Here is a 24,822-nt window from a genome sequence, read left to right on the forward strand (position 1 = left end):
ATTATGAATAAAAAATGTCAACAATTTGTGTTTTATTTTTTATTTTTGACTTATTAAGACGAAGGCCATTTATAGTGATATTTAATTAATTCTCTTTCGAGTTGAGCTGTAAGGCCTTTAGAGATACATTGAAAAATTAGGAGTCTACCGAAGTCCCACGCATCCAACCATTACACTACGTTTTACGGGTGGTAAAGCCGATCTTCAGGTGTATTAGGATGTTGTTGTTGTGGCAGACGAAGGCAAAGATTGGAAACTAGTATATATATCGCACTTCATTAGATAAATGTATATGCGAAATTATGTTAGTTAATTGAAACTCCAAACTTTTTCCTATAGTCTTGCTTAGTAATCCCATTTTTCAATGTTTACAAATACTACGGTAAGTTTTATTCCTACATCATTAGTAATTGCTCTTCTATATCAGAAGATTTTATTTTATGATTGGATCATCAATTATTGTCTACTAAAGTTTTGACAAGTTGATAGTGGCTTAGAACGCTAAGACGCCGGCAACCTTGACACTCAGTTGTCGGAGACCCAGGTTCGAATCCCAGCCTGGCTTTGTGTTTTATTTTATAAATGTGGATTGAAATAGAAATATTAATGCGACATTAAGCTGAAAAGCACATCCAATGTTTGAGTAAAGTTTTGTGTCATTTCTGGTAGATAAATCAGCCAAGTTTCAATTTTTTCTTTATTCTTCTACCAGAAATAACAGAAAACTTTACTTAAATGTTGGATGTGTTTTCAGCTTTAAGGTAGAAAAACAATGGAATTTTCAGGCTTGCGTGGCTTCATTTTGTGTATATTTTTGTTCCAGTTGGTTTAAAATATCAAAAGAAAGAACCATTTTTGGTCTGTTCCTTTACTTTTAAAAATGGTAAAACCGGCAAAAGTAGTAAAAGTTGTAATCTGCTCCCATATGAATTGTATGGTGTCTGAAGTAAAGGAACGCTTTTCGAGTAAAAAGTGGTAAAACTTGAAGATTCTTGCACGTAAAGGAACAGAGCTTTTAATACATTTTCGGCAACAGCTGACTTTCTTACAAGTTCTTACTAGGCGTTTACACAAGACAGACTGTCTGCAAATACAACTCTGATTTACTAACACATACATACATTTGTCGCAGGGTAAAGCCAAAAAAGGTTGGACGTGTTTCATTCGCACACATTTCGACACGTTTCGACATACTGAAACATGCTGTTAGAAATTAGCATTACGTGAATCGTTATATGAGGACTCTAACAGATTTTCAATAAAAAGTTTGCCATCTGATAAAAACACGAAATATATCATTCGAAAATTAATAAAAGTACTAAGTCCCAATTTACATTAGGCGAGTTTACTTGCGGCAATTGTCAGTTTGAGGGAGAGAGAGGTGAGGCATATGGTAACCCTTTGCCTCTCAGCCCCCTCTCTCATCTACAAACTGACAATTGCCGCAAGTAAACTCGCCTAATGTAAATTGGGACTAACATATTTTTGTTTCCATTTGTTCGGCTTAAGGTCAGAAAATTAAAAACAGAAAATTTTTCGATTTTAGTTTATGTTTTATTTCCGATATTTCGACTATCTTCGATAGTCATCATCAGGGATTTATTTGCTTTAAAAGAAACAATTATCATATGTTTATATATAAACATAAATAAAACAATCATATAACAATATTTACTTTATTTTAGTATTATTTGTTGTTAAACTGCAACCGCTTTGTCATCCTCTTTTGCTGACATTAACTTTCCAACTAAAGTTCTTTGGTGTTTTTCAATTGTATTCCTATAAATCTGCGCACAGTGTTCTGTGTCAGACTTATAATTCATTCTGTTTTCAGCAGGTACGTTCACAATATTCAACATTTCTAGTATGAATCTGCGTTTGTAATTGTTTTCCTGCGCTAGGATATCTACGTCTTTAAAATTGGGCGTGTGTCCTTCTTTGATGCAATGGGCTGCAAGAGCTGTTTTTTGCTCCAGTGGCTTGTTTTTAGCCTTTTGATCAGATTTATGGGAACTGAGCCTGGTCTTTAGTTTTGTTTTTGGAAAAACTTCTCGATGAGTCCTTGGCAAAACTGACTATAAAACCCAGAATTCTAACTAAGTATGTAGACGACATATTTTGTATCATTAAGAAGAACGAAGTAGATAAAACATTGAACATTCTAAATACATTCCACAAACAGTTACGTTTCACCATGGAAGGTGAGACTAATAATCAATTGCCGTACCTTGATTCCATAAAACATAGGCAGAATAATATATTGGTATTGGACTGGTATCAAAAGCCAACTGCCTCCGGCAGACTCTTGAACTATCATTCAAAACACCCTCGTAGAATGAAAATCAATACTGCGACAAATTTTATCAACAGGGTACTGAATATAAGTGACAAGAAGTTTCACAACAAAAACAAAATAAAAATAAGAACCATTCTAAAAATGAATGATTTTCCCGCTAAAACTATTAATGGCTTAATTAAACACGTAGAAAAGAACAAAAATGATCGAAACATACAAAAAGTCGAAAAAATATATAAAAGGTCAACATACATTCCAGGCTTTTCTGAACGATTTTCACATTCCAATTTATTTAATTATGAAAAATACCAATTAGCTTTCAAAAGCTCCAATACCAACAACAACTTCTTTAGTCAAACAAAGTCAAAAGTACCAAATGAAGAGAAGTCTAATGTGGTGTATAAAATCAAATGCAATGGTGACGGATCCAATATATGTAAACAGACATATGTTGGAACAACAAAAACAAAACTAAAGACCAGGCTCAGTTCCCATAAATCTGATCAAAAGGCTAAAAACAAGCCACTGGAGCAAAAAACAGCTCTTGCAGCCCATTGCATCAAAGAAGGACACACGCCCAATTTTAAAGACGTAGATATCCTAGCGCAGGAAAACAATTACAAACGCAGATTCATACTAGAAATGTTGAATATTGTGAACGTACCTGCTGAAAACAGAATGAATTATAAGTCTGACACAGAACACTGTGCTCAGATTTATAGGAATACAATTGAAAAACACCAAAGAACTTTAGTTGGAAAGTTAATGTCAGCAAAAGAGGATGACAAAGCGGTTGCAGTTTAACAACAAATAATACTAAAATAAAGTAAATATTGTTATATGATTGTTTTATTTATGTTTATATATAAACATATGATAATTGTTTCTTTTAAAGCAAATAAATCCCTGATGATGACTATCGAAGAAATATCGGAAATAAAACATAAACTAAAATCGAAAAATTTTCTGTTTTTAATTTTCTGACCTTAAGCCGAACAAATGGAAACAAAAATTACTGATCAAAGGTCAACAATATCTATATACAAAGTACTAACATATTTAATATTTATTGCCAGAAAATGTTTTGCAATTGATTGGTTTTTATTTTTATATGCTGTCGTTAAAAAATTGGTAGCGACTCTTTTCTCGTGTTTCAACACCTTACGATTTGTCGTATCAAAGAATAAAAGATATTTTTAATCCCAAAAATCCGTCCCAGGAATTATGAATGTGTGTTTCTTTAGATATTTTACGAATCAAAAATGCTAATACAAAAATGTTGGTAGTATATCATTTATATACCCTCAGCATTTATGCTAACGAGGGTATATACACTTTCATACGGGCAAAATGTGCCTCATCGAAATAATGGTTTTAGACCCCAAGTATGTTTGGACCAAATGTGTTTCAGACAATTTGGAGTCGATTGAACAATGTCCGTCCGTCTGTCTGTCTGGCTGGCTGAAGCGCACGATAACTCTCGAACGGATGAACCGATTCGGTTCAAATTTCGTAATATTTTACCCAAACTTATGGGCCGATTCCGTACAGCGAGTCGTGTCGCGTTGCCAGTTGCAATTTTTCCATTACGTATGGCAAAAGTCGCACGACGACGTCAAATTTTGTCGCCGTAATGTTCATTTTCCGGCGACAACAAATTAGCTGTCGCCGTTCATTTTTACTAACGAATAAAAATAAAATAAAAATAACTTGTTATCGACGATTATTTTCTATCGCTGTACGTAGTGCATTTTTTAAATTTTGTCGCAGAGACGATAGACGACGCGACATGACTCGCCTCGCTGTACGGAATCGGCCCATTAGTTTAAGTTCGAAGATGGGCTATATCGGTCCACTCCTTCCAGTACCTCCCCCACAAAAGTTCGAAAATGTTCGGAAAATTTGTGCGCACGATAACTCTTGAATGGAGTAACCGATTTGGTCCATACTTTGCCCATCGTAAAGTGTGCACCAGACTTAGACAATGTTTCAATATGGACTCAATCGGCCCACTCCTTCGGGTACCTCCCACACAAAATTTGGGAAAAGTTCAGTTTAGGGCCATCTCTCGAATCGCTCTGATTTTTGTTTTAGCAACTTGTATTCACCGCCCTCCATACGACGGTACAAGTTTCATTAGGGGCATGTCAATACTTCCTGAGAATACAGCCTGAAAGGTACAAAAAACCCGTATGACACCGTGTAAGGTGGTTGGAGCGCAAGATAACTCTAGAAGGGATCTGCCGATTCGGTCCAAAATTTGGCGTTAGTATCATTTTGTCCAAACATAGTTTACGTTTGAAGATAAGCCATATCGGTCCACTCCTTCAGGTACCTCCCCCACAAAAGTTCAAAAATGTTTGTAAAATTTGTTCATACGGTAACTCTTGAAGGGAGTGGCCGAATTGGCCCATACTTTACACATCCTAATATATCTACTAGATATAGATCAAGTTCAAATATGAACTATATTTGTCCACTCCATCCGATACCTCCCACACAAAATTTCGGATAAGTTCACTTTAAGACCTGCTATCGAATCATTTTGATTTTTGTTGAAGCAACATGCATTCGCTGCCTCAATTACGATCGTAAACGTTTTTTCAGGGGCAAGTCCATACTTCTTGAGCAAACATCCCGAAGGGTGTAAAAGCCCCCTATGGCATCATATGTAGTGGCTGGAAATCCACTTCCATAATGGTCAATGTAGATCCATTCCTTTCAGTATCTCCTCCGCAAAACTTTAGATCTCTAATCCTAATGAACATTTTTGTCGGTTCAAATTCCCAATATTTTTAAAAACCCCTAAATACATACGTTTTTTGGGAAAAAATTATTTCAATATATACAGGCCATGGTACAATTAATTGTACCATGATACAGGCTGAGGGTATATCCATGTTAAATTTGCCTTGGGTATATCTCTGTCGGCAAAGCCGACTGATACTTTTTTACTTGTTCATTATATAAAAGTATAAATTCGTAGTATATCATTTTTCATCATATAAAAATATAACTTATGACAACGGTACGACAGTTGCACGACTACGCCAACCGTAATAAGGGTGATTGTACGTTCTGTCAAAATTGAATTTGTTTAACTTTAAATTGTAAACGCTAGACGTATTTCGGTAGTATTCATAAGAATACATGTGCTCTACTTTTGTGATGAAAACGCTTTGGGTGATAATCCATATTTACATTAGGCAATTTTACTTGCGGCAATTGTCAGTTTGTTGGTGAGAGAGGGTGCTGAGAGGCAAAGGGTTACCATATGCCTCACCTCTCTTTCCTTCAAACTGACAATTGCCGCAAGTAAACTCGGCTAATGTAATTTTGGGCATACAGACTTTATTATTTATGCCAGTAAAAAAACTTCAATTATTTATTTCTATCAAACCCATTCGTACCCATTCATTTAAAAAGAAATTTAAACACATTTTTTTATTTGCTGCAAAAGTCCAAATTTTATTGATTCCATTTTCTTTGTTGATTTCTTGAACGAATTGCACAGGGGTCTTCGTTAAGAAATATTCACTTTCAGATGGCTTTTTAATTTTTTCATTGGTTCACAGTATGTGAATCAAGGTTTGCTATGGGGATTCATAAAACGAACCCAGCAAAGGCAGCTGCAAGAAAAATCTTTATAAAAGACAAATACTGAATAAAATTATAATATATAATTAATTTACAAAAGTGTAAATATAATGCCGATAAGAACAAATAAAGAAACTTATACAACAATTCAAAAGTCTCCAAAAATAAATACAAACAAAACAATAAATATTAAGTACTTAGAAAATGGATGCATTTTGGAAATAATCTAATTAAGGCACAAGTTCAAGTTGTCTAAACAAAAATACATGATTGATTTTGATTACTTGATATGTAAATGGCATTAAGTCGTGTACATGGTACAACATTTTGAAGTTTTCGAAAGAAAATTAGATTATAAATCAAAATGATAGAGCTTGGTAAAATGAAGTTTACTAAACAGGAATTTCCCAATGGATGGGAAAATATAAAATATATATAAAAATATATAAGAAATTTTTTAAAAATTGAATTTAAATGTTTAGAATTATTTCATAAATCTGTGAAAATATCGATGTCTGTGTATGTGTGTAAATGCAAATATCACAATCATTTAATAATTATTTTTGCTATAGTTCTTCTTTTGTTACGAATAAATAAACTACTTTTTCGTATTTTTTCTCTTGTAGATCTAAAAAGTTATGTTTGTGTTATTTTTTGTACAGTAGTTTCATAAATTTAAGAAATGTTAAAAAATGTTAAAAATTAAAAATTTAAAATAAAGATCACAGTCAAATTGCTATGTTTTTTGTTTCGGTTTGGTTTTAAAAAGAGGTTATTTAGTTTTTCTATAATAGTGTGTAAGATAAGATTGGTTTTTATTTATTAGTAATTATAATGTTTGTTTTTTTAGTTTATTTAATATAACTTGTCTCTATTTACTACAAATATGAATATGTTTTACTTTTATTTTATATAAATCGCAACAATTAATGTCTTTTCGTTAGTATAATCGAAAAATCTAAGGAGAAAACAAATTACTTAAATGATTTTAGGCATAAGTCTCTTGGCGTGTCTACAAGCATCCTATCCGAGTTATTGGCATGCTAGTGTCAACAAAGAAACGGGATTTCGTATAGATATTATTACTATCATTTAGTAGTAAAAGTCAATATAAAATATTTACTTTATGCCTATTAGACTGTCGTACCATAATATTTCCCTTACAAGATTAGTAATACATCTGAGAATACATGTTCTGAAATTGAATATTTTATATGTTTTTGCTTGCTTTTAATTGTCAAAGGTGTAAGTACATTATTGTTCTTAGAAATGAATTGAACAAATGCATGTCTTTTCTGTTTAATAGTTTGTTTAATCAAAAACATTTTTTGTATCGGGTTAATGTACAAATGCCAAAGCACATCAAAAAGACAAACTTGTTAAATTATTAAATATTCGATTTTCTCAATATAACTAAATACAAATTTGATTAACAAATTATTCATCTAAGGGACAAAGCTAGTGATAGATAGATCTACCATTATGGTTGGACAATATTTTACAATCTGAATTTGCTTACGTTATGATGTTTTCTTTTTTTATTTATTTTTTTATTACAATTAAAGAAATTTTTTTTACTCATTTTAAATGTAATTTTTTTACAATATATAGAATTGGTTGGAGAGCAAAAATAGTGTAGGTAAAAGATTTTTATTGAAATTGTTTTTAATATATGCATGTTTGCTTTTAAGCAATCACGTTTGCTTTTTTCTTACGAACTAACGAAAATGGTTGTGTTGAACGAATCCTTAGATCTACTAATAAAACGTTTGGTTAATTGAACTTATCGGCTACAACTTATATCTAAATGTAGGTATATCTAAAATTATGGCTTAAAATAAGTCTCAGAACTTACAATTATTAAACTAAAATTGTAATAATAAATCAAAACAAATTAAAAATGTATATAGCAAATAAAATAGGATCGTATGCTTGTCTTTATTCAAAGAAATAATTTTTGTAAAACTGATTTGCAGACAAGACAGTAAAAACATAGTGCATTGCTACTTCAATAGCAAGACATACATACTCTAAGGGCAAAGGTCATTGTGTTTGTTTGTAAATGGCAATAATACAATAATTGATTATTTTATACTTAATTAAATAGAAAATGTTCAAATGTCAAGTAAACTTGTTTATTACAAAGCCTTTAAAATAAAGGAAAAAGAGCTTTTTTTTATATAGTCAAGAATTCTGTGTGGTCAAGACTATAGAAAAGGCGTTAGTCAAATTTGCTGAAAAAACACTTAAGATACGGTCGTTTAAAATAAGGTTAAAAATCAAAACAAAAACACATTCTCATGTAAAAATTTAAAAAAGAAAACAAAAAATCTAAAAAGTAAATTCATTAAAAAAACGTTACATATATCCTTATGTAAAAAATAGATGTGGATTACAATTGTGAGAGTATATATCTCCAATGTTCATATGTATATGTATATATGATGAATGAAGTTTGATTGTGGAAGGCAAAGAACATTTGTGGGCCCAGGATTGATTAAAAATATTGCTGCGTCACGGGAGTGTTTATCTGAATTTAGCTAAACGACAATGAGTTTAAACAACTGCATTAACATTATTAAAAAAATAAAACTCAAAATCTTTTCTTGTATGTATCATATCCTATTGACCTATAATTCTAAATGCTATGCTCTTTAACTTTGTATGCCGCAGAGAATTTCATTCAAATATAAACGTACATACACCTTTCATGTTAGCTTTCATTCATTACAAGACATAAAAATTATATAAAATATATATATATATATAGTTTGTGAATACAGTGTCTGCTTAAATAACGGGTTATAGTGAGATTTATTCCTGTGTATAGAAGTATTTGCGCAGGGTTCTAGGGTTTTTGTATTAGAATCATTTCTTTCTTCAATTGAACTTTGCTTTTAGTATTTTCTACAAATTCAAGTATAGAATAGAATTTGATTATTTTATATCGACATTAAAAGCAATATATGTATATATGGTTTCATTTGAATATGGAAAGAGTAGAGGAAAAAAGCGAAATAAGCAGAAAATATTATTTGCTCCTAAAAGCAAAGAAATAAAGAATTAATTTGTTGAACTAGAGTAGGTGTCGAGATATTTAAAGAGTAATATTTAGTCATGTTTTAAAATAATTCTTTGTGGCTTGCGTTTCGTCTCTGCACTGGAACCACCATGCGCCGGTGACTGTTGCCTACTGCTACCGTGGTTGCGTACATCCAAACGATCAAGTATGACTCTGCGTGGGTTACTACCATTTCCCGGTATATTGGTACCGCCTCTGTTACCTGTAGATGATGATGACGACGACGACGTGGTATTAGTTGAAGCTTTCAAAACTATTCTGCGGTTGGAGGAACTCAAGCTTTGCTTGGATGTTCCACCACCACCACTGTTACTACTACCACTGCCGCCGCGCATTTGCAAATGCCTCCTAGGCAATGACTTGACTGCCGGTTCAGGCGATGGTGTATGTGAGACTCCTCTCTTTTTGGTCATTGTATCTCTGGATGGCGATGTTTCCGGCTCTGAGGCCAATAAATCATCTTCGTCTAGTAAGAGATCATCCTCATCGTAATCCAATTGTACTTCGTCTTCGCAGCGTGAGGATAAACGCCTTGGAGGTTGATGGTGATTTTGTGGCTGCGGCCTAATAGCGGCAACTGTTGCTGGCGACGACGATGATGATGTGTCTTTTATGAGAACAGGTTTTATGACTGCTGTATTGTTTGCATGACTATTCGCAATATCTCTGCCCGAACCGGTCGATACACTATTGTTTAAATGATCTGTGAGGGTTTTCTTGGCCTCTGGTAAAATTTTAGCTGTAGGTATAGCTTTTCTTGGTGTGTTCGCATGCTCATCGAAATTCTCAAGCTGTGTTTGTGGCCGCTTTTTAAGAGAAATTATTTTGCGTTCCGGCACTACCTCCTTAAATTTTTGTGGCGCCTGCTGTTGTAGCCCCTGTGTTTGTTGTTGTGATTGATCATCCTTCTGTGGCTGAGATACGTTGCCGCCACGTTTTTCCTAAGAAATTTTTTGATAATGTTTTGCATGAATTTGGTATGCTAATGCCAGCTTTTGTCTAATTGGAATGAACGGTTCCCTAAATTAATCTCTTTTGCATGTTTACACTAGCTACTACTAGAAAGACATCCGTTTAACGGCTTCACTCTGATCGTTTTAATTTATTAATTTAAATACACAGTTCCGAAATGAACTCCTTAAATTAAAACACTTCAGATAGTCGTATGTTTTTACGAAAGTGTGTAGTTCCTATTCTCAAGAAGCATCGACGACTTCCCCGCAGAAAATGAAATTTTTCAAAATTTAAATTTGCTGTCGGAAAGTGCAGAAAAGGCTATATTCTCCGATTTTGCCACAAATTCTCATCAGTTGTCTTAGTTTCTTGTTTTGATTTTATCCTAGATTACCACGAAATATTCCCCCTCCCTCTATACCAGATAACAAAATTTAACGATGTGCATCCGCCCGTCAGTCCATTAAAAATTGTATTCAAACTCCAGCTCGCAATTACACTGTGATACAAATCGTGGCAGGAGTTCTGACGCATAAATTCGGTTTTGTTGGGTGTCCATGGAAGACGAAAATACCTTTGGTTTCTTAGGGCCACTTCGACACAGTGATATAATGGGGAACGAATTGGCGGATAAACTAGCACAGTCGACTGACTTACCAATAGAGTCATCTATTAGGCCACCAGTGCTACTACATTCGAAAACTTCGTGGTGGTAAATAAGTTGGGTGTACAAACCACTGGTCATATCATGGTCAGATCCCTAACTTCAAGATGGAACAACAGTAGCGTCGACTACTGTAGACTATGTGAAGATCCAGAAGAAACAGAGACGGTCGAACATCCACTATGTAGTTGCCCCTAGCTATACACGAGGAGATAAATACTCTTTCTTCTCTGACATAGATCCCATCTACATATACCAATTTGCCAAAAATCTTACATGGTTTGGCAAATATGTCTAATCAAACTCTGTCTGCTTCTCCACACAGGCGGATAACCGGATCTTTTTCATGACAATCACCCCAGCATCACAAACTCGTTCCTACCCACATCAAACCACAACTTACACTCTAAGCAATAGCCCATATCCAACCACCACCACAACTGCAGCCATCATCCCAATCCCACCAACTACACACCCTTTATCCACAGTCACCAACCATACGCCCAGTCATCAACTGCCACAACAGTAACTACAATGCAATAACCGTGAATCTTCAAACCAACATTTCTCCATCACTTTTTCACCTATACACACCCATCATCACCATTACAAAAATAACAATCAACCACCACACGCAATATTCAGGATGATGACAATGGACCACAAGGTCTCCGAGTGGAGCGGTTGCCAGCTAAGGCAACCAAACCAACCAAACTAAAACTTCCTTCCCCACTACAAAATGTAGCTATCATGATAGAGACATTTTTGGTTTGGGTCAGAAGTAATTTAATACCTCGAAATATCCTTTAAGACTGCCGATCTTAATTGATCGTCGGTCCGTAGTTCATTATAAATTGCAAGTAATGTACAAGATACAGATTATTATCTGGTATTTTATCATCTATCAAAATGTCATAATCGTGGAAAAGAAAACTAGCACCAAGTCATGGTGGTGGGTATAACATGGTCGGTCCCTTTCTTATATGTTTCATGGTTTGAAAAAAAAAAAGCTCGTTTATATTTCCCAATTCCGCATTGTAGAGGATCTACAAACAATTTTGATAGTTTGTTGTAAAAACAACAACTATCAATCGTCCATCGTACTTTGTGCGTCTATTTTAGATCGACATCGACAGTTTTGTTGAGATGTGTGTCCGTCCGCCTCGCCTGTCTGTCCATCTAATCCTTGTAATCACGCTACAAGTCGCAATTTTGATCTGATCGTCACGAAATTTTGGTTGTTGATGGGGGGTTCCATCACGCCTTTTAATTGACTGATAATATTCAGGGGTCGAAATTGGAAAAGACATATGTGGAAAACAAGTTGAAGTTTTATTCTTATGTGAATATCTCCGCTTTTAGTAGGAGCATTCAAAATGCCAATGGAAGAAGCAAAGATCACCTTTACAATAAATGATGGAAGGGTGTATGCATGATGTCTGTAGTCAAACAACGGAGATATCGCAACAGACAGTAATACATCAATTTTTTCCTTTTTATTTTTTCTTCTTTCTTTTTTTGGTTTGAATTCCCAACTTTGGTTGATTGCATTTAAAAAATGTGACCAATATTAAAGAGATTATAAGCTTTAAATTGATCATAGTTTCGTTACCAAAAGTGGTAAAATACTAGAGATATAGAAAACGGCGATCAGGTATACCTTTATTTGTGGAAATTTAATTTAATTCCATGAAGGATATCTCCGCTTCTGGTGGACATATTCCAAGAAGAGAAACTGATAATAAAAGCAGACCGTCCGAGCTTTAAATCAATACCAATACCAATGCGTTGGTGATGATGGTGAAATATCAGAGTTATTGCAATAGGCATAGGTCAAAGCCTATTACAATGAATGTGGTATCCAGATTTGAAGTAATCGATGTACATATATGTAAATTTATGAAAATATATTGATTTCGATGGTGCTGAAATTATTTTTGTTTCAGTTAGCCCTAAGTCATTTGGTATAAAATGCAGAGTGGCTGATAACTTTAGTATCTCCCAAATATAAATGATACCCGAGAAAAGCGTAAGCACAGGGCAATGGTGTAGGTTATTAGTCGACCCCGCCCCGACTAAAGCCTTTGCTCACTTGTTATGTGACAACTCCTTTATTTATTAAGAATTTTCCAAATAATTCTCTACTCTCTTATATGAATCCTTAAGTATACTACAACCCTAAATATTTTAAATATTTGAAATCGAATCATAGGTTCGACATATAACAAGTTAAGCCAATAATTTATGTTTCCTCATTTGATAAAATTTCCACATATACCCACTAATAACTACGTTAAAACACCTATTAGGAACCGTTCAGTCGAAATTAGCTCTCCATCAAAATATACTTTAGAAATAAAAAATTGTGAAGGACTTACCTCGTATTGTTTTTCTTCAGCTGCACGTCGACGTTTCATTTCTTTGTCTCGCATTATTTGTTCTCGCAGCGCCTTCTGTTTTTCAATTTGCAAACGATAGGCACGGGTTTCCTCATCTTCATCAACCTATGACATGGGGAGAATATGGAATTATTGTCATTTTTTAAAAATATTCAAATCGAATTAGATGGTCATGAACATTAGAGTACAAATTCAGCAAAATATAGTATTTTTAATGACAATAACTTACCTCCGGTTTATCACGCTCATTATTATATCGGCCTCTGTTATTTCCAAAATGTCCTCCTCTGTTACCAGGCGAAGGAGATTTACTACGACGACGCTTGCCATAGTTACTTCCTCCTCCACTTCCTTGGTAATCGCGATCTCGACTATTACCACGTCTGAAACGATTGCCTCCAGCATTGCCGCCAGTAGGGCGATTATTATACGCAGGTGCTGGACGATTGCGGTCCCTATCACGATCATCCCTGTCACGACTTCCAGCGCGACCCAATCTCATATTGCCATCATTATTTCCTAGACGATCGCGATCTCTGTCCCGATCTCGTTCTCGCTCTCGTTCACGATCTCGCTCACGATCAAAACGGTCATTACGATTATTGTTAGGGCCTCCGTTTGTTTGACGTTTTGGTGGAGTATAACTTCGTTCACGAGATAGGCTACGTGATCTTGTCCTTGAGCGACTTCGTGGAGAACGGGTACGCGAGCGTCGTACCGGAGACACTTCTCTGGCATGCCGACGTTTTTCTATATGTTCACGGTTTTTAGTAATAAATTCCTCCTGCTGTCGCAACAACTCCTCATCACTTTGTATGCGCGGTGCCTGTCCTCCTGCATTTATGCCCATATACTGGGTTTCTTGTATGAATTTACTAGTAGCTGCTTCTACTCCGCCTTTGAAATTAGGATTTATGAGAACTTTGCGTGGAGCTATCGCTGATGCTGGTGCTGGTTGTGTAGGAATTGGTGTCACAGGCTGTTGATTACTTGGTACTGCAGGCTGGCTAGTCACTTGTTGTGGCTGGGGCCCCGGTCCAGTTTGTGGTCGTATTTGCAATGGAGCAGAATTCATAAAATTTACTTGCCCTGCCATAGCATGTGGCGGTAGTGCTTGTAAGGGTGGTCTTTGCATGCGCATTGTGGGCCTCATATTTGGCGGAGGATTGCCAAGTGGTCCCTCAGGTCTAAACATATTTCTTGGTACGCCATATGGATGACTGAAAGATGCAGGACCATGATTAGCATTATATTCATTTGGTCCTTGTGGGTATATGCCGCCCGGATTCGGATGACGAAAACCTCCCATTGGCCCTGGCCGAAACCCAAATGGATGACGAGGTCGCTGATGGGGATTATTGGGATCAAGATTGGGAGGTATCGGACCATGACCAGGATTGTGCATTGAATTGGGAGAGGGTTGTGGCCCAAACGGGTTAGGGTTGTTTTGTTGGTGAGGTAAAAATGGTTGACCTGGAATAAGAGGATTTGTGGTAGTGTGTGTTAATGTGACTGTGGAAATGTTGCCCAGAGGTGAAAAATGTGCTGGAGACAACAAGGATATATTACCATGATGGGGAAATCGAAGTGGGGGGCGGGGGAATAGGGGAGAGGGACCTCGTAGGGGATGGCCTCGGATAAGCGGGGCGCCATTACGCTTCTGGTGAAGAACAAATCGATTCATGGATTTCTCTACAATAAAATATTAATAATTAATGACGTATAAATATCAATTGATTTATTGTTATGTCGTATTTATATAATTATTGGTTCGTACCTGGCGATTGCTCATTGTTCTGTTCAAATGTTTCTCTTTCATTTGTGGTCTTAATATTGGTGCGTTCTTCACGCTCATCTTCGAAGTCTTCCCTAGGATCAGATATATCGCCATGACTCATTGTAACACTAGCACTTTCTTGGGAGCTAGGTATAGCCGATGAAGCACATGATTCATTTACTAAGCCACTGGTGGTGGAATTTGACACAGTCGATGACTGTTCAATATCCAACTCCTTATTTGAGCTGGATGACACCTCTGTTGATAACGCAGCATCATTGGGTATAGTGGTAGACGGCACATCTTCATTGCAAATGTCGGCATCATTTCCCTCATTTTCACTCTTTGTGCTTCCGGTTGATACATCTTCTTCGTGATGGCTGCCTTCTGTTTTTTTGTTAACAACAGCCGATTGCACATTGGCTATTTTGGGAAGTTCCTTTACATCAGTCCCAGCAGTCGTTTTTAAATCTACATCTTCAGATGTTTTCTTGATTTTATCTTTTATTTGAGATTTAACCCATTCTTCAGCTTCAGATTTTATTTTTTGTTTTTCCTCCTTTGAAACGTCTTTTTCGAGATCTAGAAAAAAGTGCTTGATAATGCGTTGTTGCTACATGGAAAAGTAGGTGAGTAGGGTGGTGGGCGGTAGAACGTCTACACACACAAACGCACACTGCACACTGGCTGCTACTTACCTTCATCTGAAAGCAGGAGTTCATCTTCGTCGGCTCCTATTAACACTTGATCATCTATAACATCACCTATATCATAATTTAATAGGTCATCACTGAAATTTAAAACGGAAAAACAGAAAATGAATTAAATCACAATTTTTATCCTTGTTTTTTTTTTTTTTTTTTGACACGCAGAAAGTAGAAAATTTTGTACGCATAGTATTTTTTCACAATTTTCAAAAAGCCTTTTCGACTTGCGTATTTTGTTATTGTGTTTATTAATATTTAGCATCGCGGGAACATTTCCTTTATAATATTATAGTAATTTTTCGCTTTTTTTGCCCACACAAAATAAATAATTAAAAAATGAAAATTTTTACACAACTTACTTTAAGTCAGACATTTTGATAATGCTGTCAACAAACGTTGCCAATCTTGAATACCAATCAGTGTGACCAACTACGAAGAACGCTGTCAACAAACGTTGTCAACGTTGTCTTGTCAACCAGTGCTGCCAATCGAGGCACATTTATAGAAGTGGCAATCAGTAGTGTGATTCTCTAAAGGCCTGCGTACATAAGCTGCTTTGCCTGATTGCCTTGCTTACCTGCTTCATTTCTGACGTAATAAAAATAATAGAATAAAGACGAAATTTCGAACTGGGTTGCCATCTGTTGGAAATTGGGTCGGCCTTCTTTGTTCTTTTATTTTTTTATTGAAGCAGCAAAGCAAGGCAATCAGGCAAAGCAGCTTATGTACGCAGGCCTTAAAGCCCTCGGCACATACGGTCCGTTTAGTGACACGTTGCGACACGCGTTGTCCCAAAACAGTTAAATTATGTTTAACTTTAATGCGTCAGCCATGTTGTTGTTTTTCAAAAAACTTGGCTTCACTTAGCGCTTTAAGCGCTTGGCACATACGGTGCGTTCTGCGTTGCGTTACAACAACCACATGAAAAAAGTGTAAGTGATTTAATTAATTTAACTTTTTTGGGACAACTCGTGTCCTAACGTGTCACTAAACGGACCGTATGTGCCAAGGGCTTTCAAAAAACTTGGCATCACTTACAATTTTTTCATGGGGTTGTTGTACCGCGACGCTCAACGCATCGTATGTGCCGAGCGCTTAATAGTCCGTTGTGCGTCGCGTCAATAACAACCAAATGAAAAAGTGTAATGGATGCGAAGTTTGTTCTTGAAGTTTTCATGTGGTTGTTGTAACGCGAAGCTCAACGGACTGTATGCATTTGACCCATAAAGGCCTCTGCACATACGAGTTTGTTCTTGAAGTTTTCATATGGTTGTTGTAACGTGAAGCTCATCATTTTTTTGAGTTACCGACAAAAATCGATAAAATTAAAATGCTTATTGCTCTGTTCCAGAACCTGCAAGAAGCTACTAATTTTTACTACCATAACATTGTTTCCTTATGTTATCGAAAAAAATAGTAGATTCTTGCAGTACTGGAACATACCATATATATTCATTAATTAACGATATTATTCAGAAAGTAAAGCCCTCGGCACATACGGTCCGTTTAGTGACACGTTGGGACATGCGTTGTCCCAAAACAGTTAAATTATGTTTAACTTTAATGCGCCAGCCATGTTGTTGTTTTTCAAAAAACTTGGCATCACTTACACATTTTTCATGTGGTTGTTGTAGCGCGACGCACAACGCACCGTATGTGCCGAGCGCTTAAGGTGCCAATAAAAAGTAGTCATAACTTTGCATTTTAATGTTACCGATTTTTGTCGTAATTCAATACTTTTTTCATGAAATTTGACACTTCGAAATTTGCTACCATAAAGTTCTTCTTTTCATCCTAAACGTGTATAAAAATGACATACGACAGTTCTAAATGCTTTATATTTACATTTTGGTTCAAATTTGTTCTATTTTAGAGGATTTTCAAAATGTATTTACATATTTTTCCTGAGAAAATGTTTGGAACGACCCTATTATTCAACTTTTCCTTTGACATATAATGCCTGTTCCAAACCTGCAAGAAGCTACTATTTTTTACTACGATAGTCCCGGTCCACACTAGAGTGATTTCATTAAAAAAATGCATGAAATTATGCGTCTGTAGATCGACCTCCATAGTAGAGTAATTTGCACCAAGAATTCCGCGGAATCTATTCACTTCCTGAGAAATCTGAGGGAAAACGTGCATTTATCAATGTTCAGGAAGGTACATTATGCACAAAAACAACTTCAAAGCTTTCTAGGGTCTCAAGATTTGCCATCTGATACGAATTTTGTGCTTTTTATAAAGTACAATACCTAAAAACGAACAAAATTAAGCAAGGGTCAGCTTTAACGAGGTATATAAGAAATTTGACCCTAAATAACGGCATTTAACCTCCAAAAATTATTTTCTTTTCTCTAAAATATATCTCAGATACCCAGAGATATTCGCCAAAACTAAAAAATGTATAAATTTTGCTACTATTTCCATAAATTTTACGATAATACTCGTATTTCCTTGGGGTGTATGTATACTTTTCTGTGTTGTGAAAATTGAATTTCTTTAATTGTATTATACGTATTAGATTAAAATAAATTTGTGTAATTATGGTTATTTTGTCACCAAGAAGCCAAACAGTGCAGTTCTTGCTATAAAAGCCCAACGATTTAGCCAAAACTGCATTTTTGTAGGGTGTACGTACACATTTCTGTGTCACTGTATATCATTTCTGGGAAATCCATACTTCTCGAGATATATGTAGGCCTTTAAAGTTCTAAATTTTCTTTTAAATTATGATTTTCTTTTTCAATAGCCGGCCTTTGGTAGGGGCAAATCTAGGGAACGGGAACAAAAATTTATTTTAAATTATAAATTTCTCTAATTAGCCAGCATACGGCCGGGGATTTAAGACTTTCTCCTATGGACAGGTGCAAGTCTCGGGAACGGGCACAAAATTTTCTTTCAAATTACAATTTTTCTAAATAGCCGTCCTTCGACCGGGGACTTAAGACTTTCTCCTATGGACAAGTGGAAATCTAGGGAACGCAAACAAAACTTTATTTTATATTATTAATTTTTCTCTAATTAGCCGGCCTTCGGCTACATATTTTTGGAACGTAAAAGGCAGGTAGCTCGGATAGAAATCATCGGAATGGAGTTGGCATTATAGTGAAAGAACATATAGCCAAAAGTGTCATCGGATTCATTCCAAAATCTGACAGAACTATGATAATAAAAATATCAGCAAATCCAGTCAACGTTAATATAATTCAATTCTATGTATCTACAGCAGACAAAAGTAATGACGAGATTGAAACCTTTTACACTGAAGTCGAAGAACTAATAAAAATAACAAAACCCAACGAAATAACCATAATCCAAGGCGATTTCAATGCAAAGGTAGGAAGCGATACAGTTGCAGGTGTAAAAGGAAGATATGGCCTAGGAGACAGAAATGAATGAGGTGACAGACTCATCGAATTTTGTCTATGGACAGGTGCAAGTCTCGGGAACGGGCACAAAATTTTCTTTCAAATTACAATTTTTCTAAATAGCCGTCCTTCGACCGGGGACTTAAGACTTTCTCCTATGGACAAGTGGAAATCTAGGGAACGCAAACAAAACTTTATTTTATATTATTAATTTTTCTCTAATTAGCCGGCCTTCGGCTACATATTTTTGGAACGTAAAAGGCAGGTAGCTCGGATAGAAATCATCGGAATGGAGTTGGCATTATAGTGAAAGAACATATAGCCAAAAGTGTCATCGGATTCATTCCAAAATCTAACAGAACTATGATAATAAAAATATCAGCAAATCCAGTCAACGTTAATATAATTCAAGTCTATGTATCTACAGCAGACAAAAGTAATGACGAGATTGAAACCTTTTACACTGAAGTCGAAGAACTAATTAAAATGACAAAACCCAACGAAATAACCATAATCCAAGGCGATTTCAATGCAAAGGTAGGAAGCGACATGGTACAATCATTACAAGGTAGAACACAGCAAACATCTGATTACAATTTTTTTCTGTGGTCCTCCTATTGTGTCAGACCCGTTTTGACAAAGTTGACAAACGACAAAATAAATTTAAAAAATAAAATCCAATTGAATGCATACAAAAAAATATATAGAGATGTAAAATTGTGAAAACACAAATTACTTCAACATTGCCGACGGGCGCTTTTATTAAACAATTGGACCAGATTAGTGGAATATGCTGTGGATATGTGTTGTGATTGCAGCTTATTGATGTCCAACTTCCGTGTTGTGTCTGTTCGAACTTAATTTGCAACGTTTACTCGGATACGTAGCACGTACTTTTGCTGCAACAATATGGTGATCCGTGTCCATGTTAGCTCCTCGAAACGATGAATATCGAGATGCTTAAATCTGGTATATCAACCTGATTCCTTTATCAGAAGTTTCACTGGGGAGACTGAATTTTCGGACTGTTGGGCCAAAGTTATTCTCCTATCCAATTTCGCCATTAGAATCGCCTAGAATAAATGTAATGTCATGGGCAGCACAACAACCATGTGTTTCTTCTAAGCGCTCACAAAATAAATTTGTTAACTGTTCGTACTTGTCTTCTGTGGATGAATGAGCACAAATAAAACTGATGTTGCTTCTATACGAATTGTAGCAAGTCTTTCAATCGCTGGTGTGAAGCTGCGTCACCGTTAGGTCTTGTTGTGGAACCTTTCCCAATCCATCGTATTTCCTGTATGGCAGTTATATCGGTCTTGTATTTTTCAAATGCATCTGCCAAAGCGTAAACTGCACTTTCTATAAAGGGTTCGAACATTCAATGTGCAGATTCGCTGTTTATAATCTTTAAAACTTTTGTGAGGTCGTAACTTATGTGAGGGTTGTTTTCTGTTTCTTTGTTTTACATAGTACGATGTTTTGAAGGGTTATTAGCCCAATGCCCAACTCCAGTTTTTATCGTTCTTATGTGTAAACATGCTAACACACTACCCTTAACGGATGTTAAAGGTAGCTACCAAGGTGACTCCGGTGAACTCAGTGTCCATTGGGCCGAGCCGAAAGTTTCCTCCACCGTCAAGTTTTCTGAACTAAAATCTGAAGGTACCTTTATATGGGGGCTAAACCATAACGTGGACATACATACATATATAAAATATTTCAATTTAAATATTTGACAATATTTCAAATAAACAAAACCTGTTGCATTTGTTATTATTCATTTGAAGTTATAAGCAAACCGGCTTCAGAGTTGTTTTTTTATAATTTCATGAACCGGCCCAACCTTCTAATAATTGAACCATGGGAAGCGATACAGTTGCAGGTGTAAAAGGAAGATATGGCCTAGGAGACAGAAATTAATGAGGTGACAGACTCATCGAATTTTGTCTGGAATTTAAAATGAAAATTACCAAGAAGCTTATATACTTGGAAATCCCCCCAAGATAGAGTCGGCAATGTGATAAGGAATCAAATAGATTTCATACTTATAAACAGGCGACACTGCTCATCTGTAAGAAAGGTCACAACATACCTTAGAGCAGATGTACCATCTGATCACAATCTTCTGATGCCAAAAATCCACATAAAACTACCACGTCAATCAAATAAAGCATGAAATTGAAAAATTGACATCGGAAAACTTGGAAATCTTACAATAAGGTCTGACGTTTCTTCTCAAGTCAACACAGAATTAATCAATATCGACAGGAATGACGTGGAAAATATATGGAACAGTGTGAAGACCACACTCAATTCAATTGCACGTAACACACTTGGAAACTACACAAAACCAAAAAGTAAAAGCTGGATGACTGAAGAGATACTTCAACTGATGGAATGCCAAGAAATTGAACGACTGATGACACTGCGCGACGACTTTTAGTTACACAAGAAAATGAAAGAAGCAGCCGGCATATGCAGAAATAATAATTCATCAGTCCTTTACAATAACAATAATGACCCCGTTTTTGAAACCGCTGAGAAGAAAAACATCTGAAAAGAATATATTCAAAACTTATTCAAAGATCCTACTAGATCTGATTATGACTACCGGATATCACAGCAAATGACAGGCTAGGCAATCACAAACAACTAAGTTGAAGAGCAATAAAATCCCTCAGTAAACGAAAAGCCACGGTTTCTGATGAACTACCTGCCGAAATACTAAAAATGATAACAATATTGATCTGTCAACGAAACTTTTGAACTATATTTATGACACCGGAAAATACCCCTAGGATTGGCTGAAGTCGTGCAAGTGTTGGTCCAAACATGTAGAAGTGTCCATAAAGACGTTTTTATGTGCTTTGATTCCTACGAGAAGGCATTTGATACCGTACAACATGACAAGCTCATTGATATTTTGGCGTCAATTGGAATAGGGGGGAAAAGAAATTAGATGCATGGTTTAATAAGAAAGGTTAGCCAAAGCTTTATGTCAATTTAAATTTTTTCATTCGAGTATGCCTAAAACTTCAAAACAATATAAACAAACTGTGTATGTGTGTGTGGTGTTTGAATAATATGCCAAACAATTTTAAAAACAATCGAATTCAATGATTTTTAAAATTGTTTTTAGACCATTTGTATGGAAGAAATTGGTGAGATTTGCATTGAAACAATCAGTTGATCATATTCACAACTCGATTATGTGGAGAAAACTTAACTCTTCATTCATTTTTCGCGTTTTTTATAAAATGCTCAAAAAATGCATTGTAAACAAACCCACTTGTTGCTTTTATTTTGAAGTTTTAGGAATTCAAGAAAAACAAGGGTTCTATAGATTTTTTTCATTTAAATCTACCTCTTTACTTATACCCCGGTTACACTATTGAAGGTTAACCCACTGGGTTTAATAGATCCAGTGGGTTAATCTTTGCTGGTTACACTTAGCTTTTCGAGGATATAAACTGTCAGCTGATGTTTGTTTACGCATACATACAAAATAACTAATAAAGTCGTGTTTTACACTTTTACAATTTCTCGTATGAGATATCGTCCCCTCTTTGCTCATATTGATATATTTTACACACAGGGATACATTTTTGTATCATGGTATCAAGCGTACTTTTTGTTAATGTAAAAAAATAAATAATTTTATGATTTTCAAATAACTTTAGATTTATTAACTCCATAAAATCTCATGCGACCAATCGTAAACGTGTAAAACACGACTAACTCTGCTGCAAAAACAGTTGCAACTTTTGGTACTTTTTGAGTTGAGTTGGTTTTTTTGCACAAATACCGAATACAACACTGTATTTTTGGTGGATTTGTGCCGGATTTAAAATAAACCCAGTCGTGAGAGGATTTAATTTTTGTATGGCAAATCTGGTCAGATTTGACCAGATTAAGCAGTAAATCCTCATGAAGTGGGTTAACCCGGCAAAAAGCTGTAGTGTAACCGTGCTATTATACCATGATTAGATGTATTAAAAGTCTGTATTGGCACCAAACCGCACATGTTAATATGACGGAAGAAATATCTATATCCAAAGGAGGATACTACACTAATAGCAGACAGCCTATCAGGTTTACAAAATCTTGTCACCAGACTAACTGCGTGTAGTGAAATATACGGATTAAGATTAAACATCAAGAAAACTAAATATATGATAATAAGCAGAAAAAACTATTGTGAAAACATGAATATAATAATTCACAACACTCCACTCCAGAGAGTGTCGAGCTTCAAATATCTCGGGTTCTCAATAAATGATCAAGTCATGATGATAAAGGTTCATAAAAGCCTATGGCCAGTACTGTTATACGCAACGGAAGTATGGACTCTAAAAGCAGTAGATGTCAAGCGATTAGAAGCATTCGAAATATGGATATATCGGAGAATTCTTAAAATCCCATGGATAGCTCACGTGTCAAATGACGAAACTCAAAATACCGCTTTCAAAATCAATTCTACAAGCCAGTATAGAAGGAAAACGTAGCAGAGGAAGACAAGAGATGTCCTGGCTCCAAAATATTCAACAATGGACAGAATTCCGAAATGCAGAAAATTTAATAAGTGTCGCAACAAATAGAGTATTATTTTCTTATTTTGTCAATGATATATAAAATATTATACATGAAATGTAATATGGTCACTAACAACAATGTTGTTTTTGTAAATTTGTTGTAATTCATGCAAATACCTTATATAAATTTGCCTTGGTAGAGTGAAACGGAAGATGTATCCTAACATTTCATATGTACAGTGACTGTCACTGAAAATGATGCAACCTGAAATAAAAAATGTAAACGTTGATAAATTGAAAACGTGTTGGGATTTCTTAACAATTAAAAAAAAAATTATGTAGGCTGAAGAGTTGCATTAAAGATTGCATACAAAAATATTCCGTTTACAGTACCGTTGTACTAAAATTTTGCCGGAAAACAAAAAATGAGCATTTTTAATGTGAGGATTAAAAATGATGTACCACAATAATCGATTTATAATTTCCAATTTTTTCGCTTTTTATGCAATTTTAGTAAACAGAATGGTGGAACAGAATAATTGGTTCCTATTGTTCTCAGTAGTTTTGTCAATGATTCCGATAGAAAAAATGTTATTATTTAGTCCCGGTCCACACTACCGTGAATTTTATTAAAAAAGTTCATGAAATTAGGCGTTCTTAAATCGAATTCCCCACTACAGCAATTTTATGATTTTACTCTACTATGGACGTCGATCCCGAGACGCATAATTTCATATCAACATTTCAGTGAAATTACTGTAGTGTGGCCCGGGACTATGTATGAGTTCTCATCTCATTTTGATTCATCAATTTTTTTTTATGAATCACACGGCCAGTAGAACATAACATACGAAAAACTGATGGTCTGATGGCACTCTACCTAGGCGTTTACACAAGACAATTTGTTAATCCCACGGCAGCGGGTTCTTTCGTACCGGATTGACCCGAAACCATAGTGTTCCGGCCAGCGGCTGCCAACCCAGCATCAAACCTACGGTTCTATGTCATCAGCATCAAACCTACGGTTCTATGTAAGTTTTTATGCTGCTACAACAACAGCAACAAGATAATAGCTCTGTTCCTTTACGTGCAAGAATCTTCAAGTTTTACCACTTTTTACTCGAAAAGCGTTCCTTTACTTCAGACACAATACAATTCATATGGGAGCAGTTTACAACTTTTACTACTTTTGCCGGTTTTACTATATTCAAAAGTAAAGGAACAGACCAAATATGTCTTCAAATAAAACCCAGACTTACTAACACACATGGTACAATAATACAGGTAGCATTATCATGCCAGCTGATGGTAACATAATGTGTCAATTGCATTGAATTAATGTCAAATTTTGACATCTTATGTTGCCAACAATTGCCGATGCGGCTACCTGTGTATTTGTACCATGCTAACACACATACGTTTCTCTCCCAGCTGTCCGTC

General features: G+C 35.5%; 1 protein-coding gene across 3 annotated transcripts; it reads right to left on the minus strand.

Moving 5' to 3' along the window:
- Positions 1 to 7,101: 7,101 nt before the first annotated feature.
- LOC141396693 (uncharacterized) lies at positions 7,102 to 15,920 on the minus strand. Of its 3 annotated transcripts, XM_073972326.1 has the most exons (7): positions 15,836 to 15,920; positions 15,468 to 15,559; positions 14,770 to 15,351; positions 14,562 to 14,684; positions 13,222 to 14,465; positions 12,972 to 13,097; positions 7,102 to 9,916 (listed from the first exon to the last, which is right to left on the minus strand). In XM_073972326.1, the coding sequence occupies exons 1-7, from the start codon at positions 15,847 to 15,849 to the stop codon at positions 9,005 to 9,007; spliced, it is 3,093 nt and encodes a 1,030-aa protein (XP_073828427.1). In that variant the 5' UTR covers positions 15,850 to 15,920; the 3' UTR covers positions 7,102 to 9,004. The 3 variants fall into 3 exon arrangements, with proteins under 3 accessions (XP_073828427.1, XP_073828426.1, XP_073828428.1); XM_073972325.1 differs by having other exon boundaries at positions 13,222 to 14,684; positions 15,836 to 15,887; XM_073972327.1 differs by having other exon boundaries at positions 13,222 to 14,684; positions 15,678 to 15,838.
- Between the last annotated feature and the right edge of the window lie 8,902 nt (positions 15,921 to 24,822).

The sequence above is a fragment of the Musca autumnalis genome, unplaced genomic scaffold, assembly GCF_047663935.1.
Source record: "Musca autumnalis isolate F117 unplaced genomic scaffold, ASM4766393v1 scaffold_3, whole genome shotgun sequence".
In the NCBI taxonomy this organism is placed as follows: Eukaryota; Metazoa; Arthropoda; class Insecta; order Diptera; family Muscidae; genus Musca; species Musca autumnalis.